Raw genomic sequence first — 14,309 nt, 5'->3', positions numbered from 1 at the left:
AGGAAAGAGGATGGTTCAAGGAGAATGGTCGGTATAGGAGACAAAGGAGAGCATCAACTTCCTAGAGCTGAGAGCAATTCGCCTCGGTCTACTGAATCTTGCAGAACAACTGTCGGGTCTCCATGTCTTAGTCCAGACCGACAACACGACAGCAAAGGCCTATGTCAATCGCCAGGGGGGCACCAAGATTCAGAATCTACTCTTGGAAGCTTCCAAACTGATTTCCTGGGCAGAAAGTCACCTACTGTCTTTGAAGGCCAACCACGTGGCAGGGAAAAACAACGAGCTAGCAGACTGGCTAAGCCGGAAAAGGCTGGATCAGTCGTAGTGGAGGCTGAATGCGGAGGTATTTGACATCATACGCTCCAAGTATGGGAGCATATGCATGGACCTGTTTGCAACAGAAACGAACCGTCAAGTTCCAAAAATTTTCTCATGAGAAAAGAAACGCCCTGGCACAGGGAACTGATGCTCTGAATTGCACATGGCCCCAGGGTCTCCTTTACACTTTCCCGCCACTGCCTATCATTCACAGGGTGCTGCAAAAAAATTGCCAGCAAAAGGCGGAAGTAGTGCTCATAGCGCCCTTCTGGCCACGCTGGACTTGGTTCCAGGACCTTCAAAGAGTAGCCATTTCAAAACCCTGGCGTATCCCTCCACAGGAGGATTTGTTAACTCAAGGGCCGACAAAACATCCGAGGCCAGAGTTACTCAATCTAGCAGCGTGGAGATTGAGCGGGAAATGCTAGTGGGTGCAGGTTATCAGGTTAAGGTCGTAGACACCATGCTGGCATCGAGGAAAGCTTCCACAAAAAAATCATATGACCATACCTGGCAGGTTTTCCACTCCTGGTGCATGTACCAGAAGATAGACCCCCCTCAAGGCTTCAGTTAAGTTAATCTTGGGTTTCCTTCAGGATGGACTGGACAAGGGCCTTAGCACTAGTACTCTTAGGAGACAGGTATTGGCCATCTCTGCTGTCCAGGGAACGAAACATGGGCGGTCACTTCTTAGGCATCCTCATATTAGACGGTTCCTAAAGGGGGCTTCTTTCCTTAATCCCCCACCTATCCATAGGTTCCCTACATGGAGCCTTAACACCATGTTGAGAGCTCTGTGTAAGTACCCTTTCGAACCAATGGCCTCCTGTCCTCTTAAGGAGTTAACGTTCAAAACCCTATTCCTCGTAGGTATTACATCAGCTCGCAGGGTTTCCGAATTGAGACCTTTGTCGGTTAATAAGGAATTGTGTGTCTTCCATCAGGACAAGGTGGTCCTTCGCATGGACCCAGCCTTTGTCCCGAAGATAAACTCAGTTTTTCATAGAGCAGAGGAAATCGTTCTGCCATCTTTTTGTGCCAATCCACAACACGAGAAAGAGCGGGAGTGGCACTGCTTAGACATCAGGAGGGCCCTTAGTTTTTATATTGACAGGACCAAAGAGTGGAGAAAATCTGAAGTGCTCTTCATGTCCTTCAGAAAATCTTCTTTGGGGACACAGGTTTCCACCTCCACAATAAGTAGATGGATCAAGGGACCTGTCAGAAGCATGGCCTATAAGGCAAAAGGGTTAGATCCTCCAGAGGGGATCGTGGTGCATTCCCTTAGGGGGGCAGCCACATTAGTGGCATACCGTTTGTTCCCCTCATTAGAAACCATATGTAAGGTGGCCACATGGAAGTTAGTTCACTCTTTCACTAAACACTACAGAGTGGACAAATTGGTATCAGCTGAGGCAGCCTTTATTCTGCCTGTCTCACTGGCCATTTGCCAATCATCCATACAGAGGTGACTTTCATGCATAGTTTATAATAGCAAGATTCTCTTCTCTCTGCCTGCAGCATAAATTCAATAAGCACATTAACCTTTGGTGCGTTTTTCCATTTTTATACTAATATAATGTACCTGAAATAGCTCCCTTGCACTTCATGAAATGTGACAAAAATAACATTAACAAGATGATTTCAGGAAGGATTTCAAGTTTAATTACTGATACAACTGGACTTTATCCTATTTGAGAGGCAAAAGGCACTTAACTACAAAACATAATTGTAGTAAATCCTCAAATTTAATGCCTACAGCAATAGTTGCTTGTATTTTTTTAAGATATGAAAAAAGATGACAATTACGTTCATTATATTTCTTTTATCTCATATTGAAATTGATTACTGGAATCCTATTTTGTCACAGTTCCATGTTTAAACTGCTTTCTGCTCTGTTTTGTAATTCTTGGTGCTTGTACGTTCGTATGTTTTTTTTTTTTTTGCATTTTGATTTGTTGATTTTATGCAGTATATTTAATTAACATTTGTATTGTTGAAATATACTGAGCTTTGGAGGGGGGAAAATGAAATGGAAAATGTAATAACTCCATATTGTCAACATAACTCGCTCTATGCTAGCCTTCTCTTGAGACTTACCTGGAAACTCCCGTTGATCCAGAATGCAGCAGCACGAGTCTTTTAGGAATGCCACGGACGGCACATATACAACCTATGCTGCGTTTGCTACACTAGCTTCCAGTGGAATACTGAGTCAAATTCAAGGTGTTGGTATTGACCCTTAAGACGTTGAGCGGCCTGGGAGCTGTGTATCTTTGGGACCATCTCCTCTGGTGTGTCCCCGGGAAAGTATTACGCTCTGCTGAGAGCAATCTGCTGGTGACCCCTGGCCCCAAAGATATCATGCTATCCTCAACCAGAAGAAGCCAAAAATGAGAGATCACGAGAGGAAGTGGAATTCCAAAAACAACATCCACGACAAAAATAACGAAGAGTCAATAAAGATAAGTTGCAAAAATGTTTACTGTAGTAATTTCTGTAGAAAATGTTCTTCTATTATCGCTCACAAGCTAATGAATACTGCGCAATGAACAATTCGTTTCACAATATTTGCTTTATCTGAGCGTGTAGCAATCCCAATTCTTATCAATCACTACTTATCAACTCCTGAAGGAAACATTCCATGTTGACACTCTAATTCTGTTATTAGAGAGTCAACATGGAATGTTTCCTTCAGGAACTGATAAGTAGTGATTGATAAGAATGGGGTTGCTACACGCTCAGATAAAGCAAATATTGTGAAACAAATCGTTCATTGCGCAGTATTCGTTAGCGTGTGAGCGATAATAGAAGAAAATTTCCTACAGAAATTACTACAATAAACATTTTTGCAACTTATGTCCAAAACCAGAGGCAGGGCTTTCTCGGCCCTGGCTCCAACCTGGTGGAACTCTCTGCCAACTTCCATCAGGGGCCTGTAGGACTTAATACAATTCTGCAGGGCCTGTAAGGCAAAGAAGTTCCACCAGGCTTTTGGATGAGGACAGCAATAGTTTTCCATCATAGCTGGCACCCTCTTTTCTTCCATTCTGCCTGCTTCGGCCTCCTCCTTAACCTGCCCAAAAGATAGAAGAACAGTCCAGAGTAGGTTTTAAATTAAATTATGGATGCCATTTGGAGACTATTAAATTAAGAATTTGATTGTTTATTTTAATCTGTATTTTTGTATATTTTTAACCTGTTGTAAATCCCTAGGAAGAATTTTATTTGGTTACACCCCATATATAAAGTATAAATATAGATATAAACAACTGCTGCTGCTGCAATTATTAATTTTGTAAGGAGTGTCTTCCTTGGTGTGAGGCCTGACAAAGTACCATATGCCAAATAGATCTTAATGGCACCTTTCGCTGACCCTGTGGATGTTTTGGTTTTCCCATTTAAATTAGGAGGGGGGGAAAGCAAAGCAGTATAATTTTCTCAAAATGTAATTAAAGATTTTTCTCTTTCCTATATTGAGACCATAAAGCATAATTGCATTTGTTTCAGAGTACAGGTAACTGTTATAAAATTAGAGGCAGAGGAAGTAGGGAAACAAATCCTAAGTCCATTTACTGAGTTTGCAAACTGTGTGTTCTCTTTTTCTGTTGGGACCTACTGTTGAGCCACCCCCCGATGCAGAAGTAGGCAAAGTAGCAGTGTTGTTGCTTATGTTACTTTCTTTTCATTTCATTTATTAGCTTCATTGACCAGAGGTCTTAAGCCAAGCTTATGTTCCTGCACTTCTATTTTTCTTAGTCCTTTTATTATGATTTATTTATTGCCGGTCAACAAAGAACAACAATTTTAATGGGGTTTTTTTATTATTATTATTCATCAGTCATTCCACACCCCTTTAGCCATCTCTCTCTATAATAAAGCTGTTTTGAGGTGGCTACGTTTGATGCGCTCCCTAATCCGTTGGCTGCAAGAACTGCCACTCACAATGGGGACCGTGGCCACTGGCTGTGTTCTGACTCCCACCCACAGAGGTGGCGCCAGCCCAAACGTGCCTCAGAACACAGTGCCTTTGCTCTGCTGAACACACCTTCTGTCTTCCTCTGGCCCAAAGCAGCACTGCACCTCCCCAGCACCTCACCCATCTCTGCGGCGTTTCTGGGTCTGCTCCCCCCCCATCGACGGCCAGTGCAGAGGACCAGGCCCCAGCGGGCGGCCTGCCTCGAACGGGTGGGGGGGGAGGAATGAGGCAGGCCAGCTTGGCCCTCCGGCGTCTTGAATGGGCAGTGGGGAGAGGGACTTGGCCGGGCAGCTTGGCCTGATGGGCCCTCGAACTGGCGGGGGGAGGAACTGGGGGGGGGGGAGAGACGCGCCCCGCCACTGCCTCGAATGGGCGGTCGGGGAAGGAATGAGGCTGGCCGCCTTGGACCACCAGCGCCTTGAATGGGCGGTGGTTGTAGGAATGAGGCCGGCCGCCTTGGCCCGCCACTGCCTTGAACGGGCAGGGGGGGAGGAACGAGGCCAGACACCTTGGCCCGCCAGCACCTCGAACGGGTGGGGGGAAGAATGAGGCTGACCGGCTTGGCCCGCCGGGCCCTCGAACAGGCAGGGAGGAATGAGGCCGGCCGCCTTGGCCCACCGGGCCCTCGAACGGACAGGGAGGGAAGGAACAAAGCCGGCTGGCTTGGCCCTCCCGGCGCCTCAAATGGGCAGTGGGGAGAGGGACAAGCCCAGCCACCTTGGCCCACCGGGGGCTCAAGCGCACGGTGGGGAGAGGGACGGGGCTGGGTGGCTTGGCCCACTGGGCCCTCAATTGGCTGGGGGGAACGGGGCTGGCCAGCTTGGCCCGCTGGGGACTTGAGCTGTGGGGGGTCAGGTAAGGAGACGGGGGCCCGCAGCCAGGCAGCCAGGCTGGCGCTCATTGTATTTATTGCTACAACGAGCCTGATTCCTAGTTTGTATATATTATACAATGTGAAAAGTCAGAATCAAATTGAACTACAGAACACTGCAGAGGAACAGAGTTACGGACCTGCTTCACTCCTAATAGCTTTGTGAGCAAGAATACTTCTAAGGAGTAGTATTCTCTTTTTTTTCCCCCTCATTAGCAAAAACATCCATTTTCTTTCAGTAGACCTCTTGCCCACCTCTCTGCTCTTGCATATTTGTACCTGCTGTGCTTCCCTGAAAGGAGTTCAAACAGCAGATAATTGCTTTAGACATCCTGGACCTCTAAAAATATTCAGTCTGCCTCAGCAAACTGAAAGAGTTGTGGCATTGTGTAACACTTCATTTAGTGTGGAAGTGCTGATGTCCTTTCCTGTCTATATACATTTTCATACAGAGCATTTCCCCTACCCAGACTGCTAATTGGCAGGAGTTTAGTGAGAATACTCTTCTTTGTTTTCTGGAAATGTACCTAGCCACTGACTAACAGAAGAAACATTGCCTGGGGCTAGGTGTTTCTACATACTCTCTAGCAAATTTCATCCTGCTTTCTAAAATAACTATTAGCCACCCAAAGGAAGTCCCCTGCTTTACAAAGTTAAACTGAATTCATACATGTTGTTTAAAACGTTACTACTGTTAGTATGAGTCTCTTTTTAAAAACAAACAAAATAGAAAGGCAGTTCAAATTGTCCAAAAGAGCAAGAGTCCAGTAGCACCTTAGTCCAAGTATAGGTTGCAAATAGGATTAGGTTGCAAAAGGGAAGGCCATTTTTAATATGATTGTATTGGGTTTCTGAATCGATTGATGGCCAGCAGGAAGATTGATTTACAATTATGTTCCATCCTTTGGTATAGGGCTGCCATTCCCCCAATGGGGGCAGGGGTTTGCCCACTTTTGGGCCCCCAGATCCGCCAGCCCCTATCCAGCTGGTGGGGGGAACCCCACCCCCCAAATGCCCTGTTTGTGCCAGTGCTCCCAACGCAATGACATCACCCAGAGGTGATGTCATCATGCAGGGCGTGTTGTGGGTGGGACACTTTATCACTTAAGAAAAAACTCTATGTTACAGCCAAGTAAGACCTGGAAGCCCTACTTCGGTATAGTATACTTAGGGTTTCAGTCTTCCACTCTGATCCTGTGCATTACTGAGTTCAGTGTGGTTTGTGTTCCTAGAAATGTTATTTGCAATTGCAGCCTTAAATTGATGTGATACTCGTTTCACCTCATCTGTGGCCCATTGGCTCTGTTTTTGTAGAAGGTGATTTCTGACTGAATTGTCAGCATGTTCATCAAAATACCGTTCCCAAGATTCTTTGGGCAGAGAGGCAGGGTAGTATATGTTTCTCTGTTTTATAGATCTTGTGGTGTTTGTCTCCTCTGTAAAGTATTCATTGTGGAGGTAGGTAAATGGTCTGCCCTAAGGCCAGAGAGACACAGCAGGCAGGATGTCTTCAAAATCTTTAATGGGCAGAACAACAAGGCAGGGATCAACACAGACTTAAAGGCTGAAGTCCTAACTACCAACAACTCAGTTCTAACTAGTATATTCTAGAAGACACACCTATTTATGTGAAGAAAGGGAGTTCCACTTAAGACCTAAGCCTGTCTCTTAAAGCGGCATGTTCCACATACTATCGATCTGCTGAAAGACAGAGACTGTGTGAACTAATACAGTAAAGCTTTAGAAAATTATTCCTGATTCTAAGATCTGATTTGAGAACTACAGAGAATTTGTGGGAAAGAGAATTACTTACTTAAATGTACCCCATGAGCAGCGAAGAGACTGGCAGTCTAATAGTATGAAGTTTTCTGAAAGTAGAGGGGAGTTGGAGGCTTGTTCTAAAGAATGAACTAGTGTCATAGGCCGATACTTTCCTGAGTATTTTTAAATTCTCTAAATAAAATGATTTTAAACTGGCAAATTAAGAGACTGTAAGAATTTGTTTTTCAGGGGACAGGTTAGCACAGCATCACAAAATCACTATAAGCATGTTTTAATTAAATACTAACCAAGCTGCAGTTTTGATTGTCTGACCCCAAAAAGGCTGTTTCTGCAACATTTGCCGTAATATCAATTGAATGTTATATTCAGAAGATAGTTCTTTCCTGCTGCATCAGCTCTTTGCAATTGATAAAACAGTATATAATAAACACTAGAAACTAATCAGGTGTGTCTGTTTTGTGCCAACAATATGCTTATCTCTCTTTTCTGTCTTGTGAGCTGTAGTTGCACAGTGCTTTGTGGGGCCATTTCTGAGGAAGATGGAAGGCTGCTTTTAAAATGTCGGCCGCAGCATTTAATGTTTTCCAGACAAAGCCTTGGTTTTAATGCCAGCTTTGTCTTCATGATCATTCAGCATTGTGACACTGGGTGTTAGTTCTTAAGGTTTCCACAAAGGCCATGTCCAGGGCAAGGTCTGTGCTGCGGGTTACTTCAGTTTTATCAGCTTTGATCTGAACTGTACCGTTTCTATCTGGTTATCTACTCTTTCAAGTGTCCCTGCCTTATAAGGCTTTTCTGTGTTGTGTCTGTATAGTTAGTTGCCTTGAGATACTTCATGTATCAGTTTTTTCATCCTCCCCCTTGTTTTCTTTGGCGGGGGGGGGGGGTCTGAAGATTAGTTGTCATTCCTGGAGAACTTTAGGCTCCCATCTTGGTTGTAGCTACTTGCATGTTTCAGGGTTGTCAACATCCAGGTTGGTACTAGGGTTGCCAGGTCCCCTCAGCTTGCCAGCAGGGGGATTTGGGGGGTGTTCTGGGGTTGGGGGGGATGTTGTGTGACATCCCCAGTGCAATGATGTCACATGGAAGTGGCATCATCACATGAAGGGGGTTGGGGGGATGTCTTGGGGGGTTGGCCTAAAACCGTAGAGTTTTGCCCAAAAAGCAGAGCATCACTGCAACGTCCTTGTGTGATGTCACTTCTGCATGACATCATCATGTTGGGGACATTGCTATGTGAAATCCCTTTTTGGGAGGTGGGGCTTCCCCTGCCGGCCAGCTGGCCAGTGGTGAGCAGAAGCCTGAAAAATCAGGGGAAACCCCTCCTGGACCCGGTTCTGGCAACCCTAGCTGAAGACTGGTATTCTTCTGGAATTATAACTGGTCTCTAGACTAATAGAGATGAACTTCGCTGGAGGAAATGGTAGCTTTGAAGAGTAAATTGGATGGCATCGCATCCCTGCTGAGCTTCCTCCTCTTCCCAAACTCTGTCCCCCCAGATACAACCCCCAAATATCCAGGAATTTCCCAAGCTGGAGTAGGCAAGTCTAGACTGTATGTGTGTAAACAGTTTCTTGCTTTATATTGGGATGAAAAGCAGGGTATAAATATATAAATTATATTGTTTCCCACTGTAGAGTTTATCAAAACTCACATGATGAATTTTACAGACTTGTATACTTGGAGTCCACAAAAACAGGAGTAAGAACAATAATAAGAAAAATGGCAAATTGATTTTGGTTCCCCATGTTTTTTTCAAGATTATAATCCACATTTATGTATTAAACTGGCACAGAAAGTCTTGACTGAGATGGAAATAATTCCAAACTTTTACTGGTTCCCAAGAGTTTATTGTCACAAGTGTTGGGAAACATCTGGAGATTTTAGGGGTGGTGCCCGTGGAGAGTGAGGTTTAGGGAGGGGATGAACTTCAGTGGGGTATAATGCCATAGAGTCCACTTTCCAAAGCGGTCATTTTCTCCAGGTGAACTGACCTCTGTTACATTTTAAAGGAATATGCTTTATGGCAACTTGGCATCACTTTTGTAGCACAGCAAGTCAGCAAGAAACATCATTTTTAGTTACATGAAAACACTAAACTCAGTACAAAAAACAGAAGAGCTAGGCCCAAGCATGTCAAGGTGAAATAACTTTTGTAATTTGTTTACACATTCAAAGTTTTTATAAATAAATAGCTCCTAGATAATTAAGTCTGTTTTGTGAGAACTGTATACTTGGCTTGTTGTTTTATTTTGTTGTACTGTATTGTTTTAGCTGTGCTATATTCACAACATAGTCTGCCAGGAATCAGCTGACAGACTATAATATAAACTATAATATAAAACTAATCTATAGTTTTGTGGTCTTTTGCATTCCTGAACTGTTTTCTGTCTCTTAAGCCTCTTTATTTTTGAAGACCGAAAACCTCTGTCAGTTGCTAATACGTTTCTACAAGTGGGGACCTGCAAGAAACTTGCAGGAGCAGCTATCCCATTTCTCCCACCTCTACTTCTTCCCCTCTCCCCCTACTTCTCTCATACTCTTTCTCCTTCCTGACACCCCTTTTCTTACTCTCGCTCTCTCCCCTCCATGTTTGTCACTTCCTTTCTGCCCCATCCCATCACTCTTTCTGCCCCTGTCACTCTCCCAGCCTCCCACCTACTTCCCCCCCCAGCAGCAGAGGCAGCAGCCACTCTCCAGGAATCACAATGGATTGCCCAAATACAGATATCAGTTCCTCTTAGGGTTGCCAGCTCCATGTTAGGAAGTTCCTGGAGATTTGGGGATGGAACCTTGGGAGGATGAGGTTTGAGCTTGGAAGTGACCTCAGCAGGGTATAATACCATAAAATCCACCCTTAAAGCAGCCATTTTCTCTGGAGGAACTGATCTCTGTCATCTGAAAATCAGTTGTAATTCCAGGAGATCTCCAGCCCTCACCTGGAGGTTGGCAACAGTAGTCCCCCTGGAGGAAATGTCTGCTTTGGAGGGTGGAGTCTATGGCATTGGATCTGTCTGAAGTCCATCCTCAGGCTCCACCCCTCAAATATCCAGGAATTTCCCAACCTAGAGTTGGCATCCCTATCTCCCCCCCCCCAACAGCCAACCTACCTTTATCTGCCTCTTTGCCTTTCCCCCAACAGCCTTTACTGAGGAAAACTATGGTCTTTCTCCACAGTGCGGACTAAAGCAGTTTACATTATTCTCTCCTCGTTTTTATCCACACAACAACTCTGAGGTAGGTTAGGCTGAAAGTGTGTGACTGGCCTTTCATAGGGTGGCTACTGTTGAACAGTAGCAAGCAGTCAGGCCTAGTTGACTCATGCAAGTCAGATGGTATCAAGTCACCCAGAGGGTGCTGCTAGGCCTAGGTTTGCCAGCCTCCAGGTGGGACCTGGAGATCCCCCAGAATTACAGATGAACTCCAGACAAGAGAGATCTGTCCCCCTTCAGAAAATGGGTAGACTCTGTGGCATTATATCCAGCTGAGGCCTCTCCCCTTCCCAAACTCTTCTGCACTCCTCAGATTTCACCACAGAATCTCCAGGAATTCCCCAACCGTAGGCAATCGTAGTCCCAGGCAATGTTCCCTCTAAGCTATGGAGCCCTGTGAGCAAAAATTCTACTTTGTGAGCTACTAGCATTAAAGTTGTGAGCAGGTGATTTGGCTACTGCAATGATTAGTTTTATCTGGAGCTATCCTTCCTGAGCTAAGACAAAAATGAGTGAGTCAGAGGCTAAAAAACTGTGAGCTGGCTCACACTAACTCAGCTTAGAGGGAACACTGGCCCAGGCCTGGCTCCAAAGAGAGAACATAAACAATATAATTTCAAAAATCTGGATAAAAGTTATAATAAGCAGCTATTTTAAACACATCATCCTTCATGGAACTGAATAAATGTTATATAATATTAAATATTATATTCAACACATTTTTCACACAAGTTGCAGTACAAGTTACAATAAACCTGTCATTTATTCGAGAATCAAGCTGTCTCAATCAAGAGTTATTTGTGCACCGAAATAAACCATAGCCAAAGATGATAGCTACCTCAGTTTTTTATTTGGATAATTATGATCTAAATTCATACTAGTCTATGACTGCAAGTTAGTATATAGATCTTATGACCTTGGATTGTGCTGTGGTAGTAATTTTTAAATAGTGGGGGGGTTTGCAGTAATCTTTTACAGTAATCTTTTATTTTTACAATTTTAAACATTTTTGGCGTACAGAATATAATTCATAGCTCGCTATCAGTCCATGACACTCAAATTATTCTCTCATTGGCAAGCCAGCAAGATGTGATAGCATTTTAGACAAGATTTGTCTAAAGATCTATAGCTTTAGTATTTTTAGCAACTAGCTTTCCAAGGGGTCACCTTTGAAAAGTATCTCCTAATCAGAATCAGTCTAGCTTGTCCACTCTCTCTTGTATTTGCAAACTGCATTAATAATTTAATATTTTATCTGAAAGAAGTATCCTACCATTTAGATGGGGGGAAATACTTAATTGTCTGAATGTTCACCTTTTGGGACTCCTCTTTTTTTACAAAGCCAGTTTGATGTAGTGGTTAAGTGCGTGGATTCTAATCTGGGAGAACCGGGTTTGATTCCCCACTCCTCCACTTGCACCTGCTGGATGATCTTGGGCAAGCTATAGATCTGGCACAGCTGTTCTTGAAAAAGAGCAGTTTATATCAGAGCTCTCTCAGCCCCACCTACCTCACAGGGTGTCTGTTGTGGGGAGGGGAAGGGAAAGGAGTTTGTAAGCCACTCTGAGACTCCTTTGGGTAGTGAAGGGCGGGGTATAAATCTAATCTCCTCCTCCTCCTCCTCCTCCTCCTCCTTTTCTTCTTCTTCTTCTTTAATGTGGGAATATTTGGAATGTCATCTCCCTGTCTGTATAGCAAAAATGGCTGGTTGAGTAGCCATTGGCACATATAATAGAAGGCAGGGTTATGCTTATATAGCTTCATAATACACATATGTACTTTTGTTCCATGACTCACAATTTTTTGGTGTTTAGAGTATTGGCTTTTGTTTAAGAGACTGATAAAATGTACACATTCAAGATGCATGTACAAATTCAACACACACACAATTTCCTTATAAATAAAAAATTATATAATAAATATATTGATTTAAAGTGGTTATGTTTTCACTGGAAATTGCAAACAGTTTTGCTAAAAGTATGACATAAATCAAATTATTTTCTGTGTTGCTTACTCTCACAGAAACAGGGATCCCAGCCCCTCGGTCTGTAAGGGGGATCACCCAATTTGGAGCGGACTTTCCTGGCCCCAAATGATGTTTTGGGGCCAGTTCTGGTAAAACTGTAAGTACTGCCCCCAATGTGATGATGTCACCCGAGAGTGACATCATCGTACCAGAAATGTTGCACAGGGACACTCTGATATTTGGGCAAACTCTGGTTTTGAGGGTGAAAAACCATACAGTTTTGCCCAAATACCAGGGCATCCCTGTGCAATGTTTCTGGTGCAATGACTTCACTTCTGGGTGATGTCATTGCATTGGGGACATCTTGTGATATCCCCCCCACCTCCTGGAATGCCCCCAAAAGCCCCCCTGCTGGCAGAGGTAAGGGACATGGCAACCCTAGAAACAGTCTAACTCCATTCAGATGTCATGATGAAATTAAAGCAATGGGCCTTTAGACAAATCTTGTCTAAAATGCCTTCACATTTTGCTGGCCTGCCAATGAGAGAATAATTTAAGTGTCATGGACTGATAGTGAACTACAAATAAGCAAACTATCATTTCCATTTACATTATTTTCTTAAAGGTCTTGCACCATTTGTTGCTAAGTACAACTGTACAATATAATTTAAAATAATACAAATAATCTCTACAGAAATCCCAGTACTGATTTGATTCGCTTTTATTATCCAAGGTCATGTTTTTGAAAATAAAGTGAATATTGTATGATAACTCAATGCAGGAAAAAAGTTAGTGCTGTCATTAATTTTTCTCAAAAAAAAGTATGATGGCAACTGTTTTCTGCATGTTTTCTCATATGTTTATTTCTAAGCAACTATTAAGTGGTAATTTAACTTTCTTCGAAAAACATCCAGTGTTAGAACTTTCACAGCTTCTCAGGGTAACCTTTTCATTGCTTAATTGTTTCAATTAAGAAAGTTTTCTTAGTGTTCCCAAATAGGGTTGCCAACTGTAGGCTGGGAAATTCCTGGAGCTCTGAAGGTGGATCCTGGGGAAAACGATGGTTGGGGAGTGGAGAGACCTCAGTGGAGGATAATGCAACAGAGCTTATTCTCTAAAGCAGCCATTTGCTCCAGGAGAACGTATCTCTGTAGTATAGAGTAGTAATTTCTGGAGATCTCAAATTCCCACCTGGAGCTTGGCAACCCTATTCCCAAAATATCCCAATTTATTGTTCATATCCACTGTTTGGATGGTAGGATTCAAGTTATCAGCACTTTGTAACACATAACACCAATCAGTGGACTTTAGTTGCATATTTTATAACAGAAAATACAATATGATGTTTTCATCTACTGATTTTATATTGTTTAGGTAAGGTTACTGCTTCATAAAGCAGTTCGATTGGGAAATAGGCCTGAATGACTGAAATTGTGCAAGGTCTGAGTAGGAATAAAGCTATTTAAACCAGGTAAATGATAGGACAATATAAATAGATAAGATATTTAATTGTTTTTGTTTTGCTGTCTAGCGGCAAGAGAAGTTGCATGGTTGGAAAAAGAAGAGAGAGCAAGGCAATATTACGAAAAGCATCTAGAAGAGCGCAAAAAGAAATTAGAAGAGCAGAGGTTAAAAGAAGAGAGAAGACGAGCTGCAGTTGAGGAGAAACGAAAACAGAGAATAGAAGAGGACAAGGTAAGAGGACTTTTGCAAGGGGAAGTACTAGTGTTGGTTGTTCAGTCGCACAGTCGAGTCCGACTCTTCGCGACCCCATGGACCGGATCACGCCAGGTACTAGTACTAGTGACTACTAGGGAAATGTAGCAGTGACAACCAATTTACCTGAAGGACTGATAGTTCAGAATTAACCAATCTATCAGGAAAATAGTACTTTATTAGTTCATACATGAAAGGAGTAAGTGAGGCCTGTTTGCTAACCAGCAAAATGTTTTATGTATGAACTGAATGGAAACTTAGCTGTTGCAACCACACTAGTGTTTAGTACCATATGGCTAACCTGGACCATATCTGCTTATCCATGGCTTGTTCACTCATACACAGCTTGAAATACATAGCCGAGTACCATAGAAAGCCCCTGGCAGCTGTGGTCTCAAAACTAGCCATTAGGGTTGCCAAGTCCATCTTCCACCCCCAGCGGGGGACTTTGGGGGCATTCCT

At 43.4% G+C, this 14,309-nt stretch overlaps 1 protein-coding gene across 1 annotated transcript in view; it reads left to right on the top strand.

Annotated features, from left to right (window-relative positions):
- The window catches only part of MAP7 (microtubule associated protein 7), a gene marked incomplete at its 5' end in the record, with an annotated part of 69,659 nt that overhangs the window by 8,023 nt on the left and 47,327 nt on the right, over positions 1 to 14,309 (top strand). Inside the window, one exon of the mRNA XM_015411968.1 lies at positions 13,663 to 13,826. Coding sequence (XP_015267454.1) covers positions 13,663 to 13,826 — 164 coding nt within the window. The remainder of the gene's footprint in view (positions 1 to 13,662; positions 13,827 to 14,309) is intronic.

This window comes from Gekko japonicus, unplaced genomic scaffold (assembly GCF_001447785.1).
Source record: "Gekko japonicus isolate JY-2015 unplaced genomic scaffold, Gekko_japonicus_V1.1 scaffold184, whole genome shotgun sequence".
In the NCBI taxonomy this organism is placed as follows: Eukaryota; Metazoa; Chordata; class Lepidosauria; order Squamata; family Gekkonidae; genus Gekko; species Gekko japonicus.
Note: the sequence above shows the minus strand (reverse complement) of the source record. Positions and strands in the feature narration are given on the sequence as shown.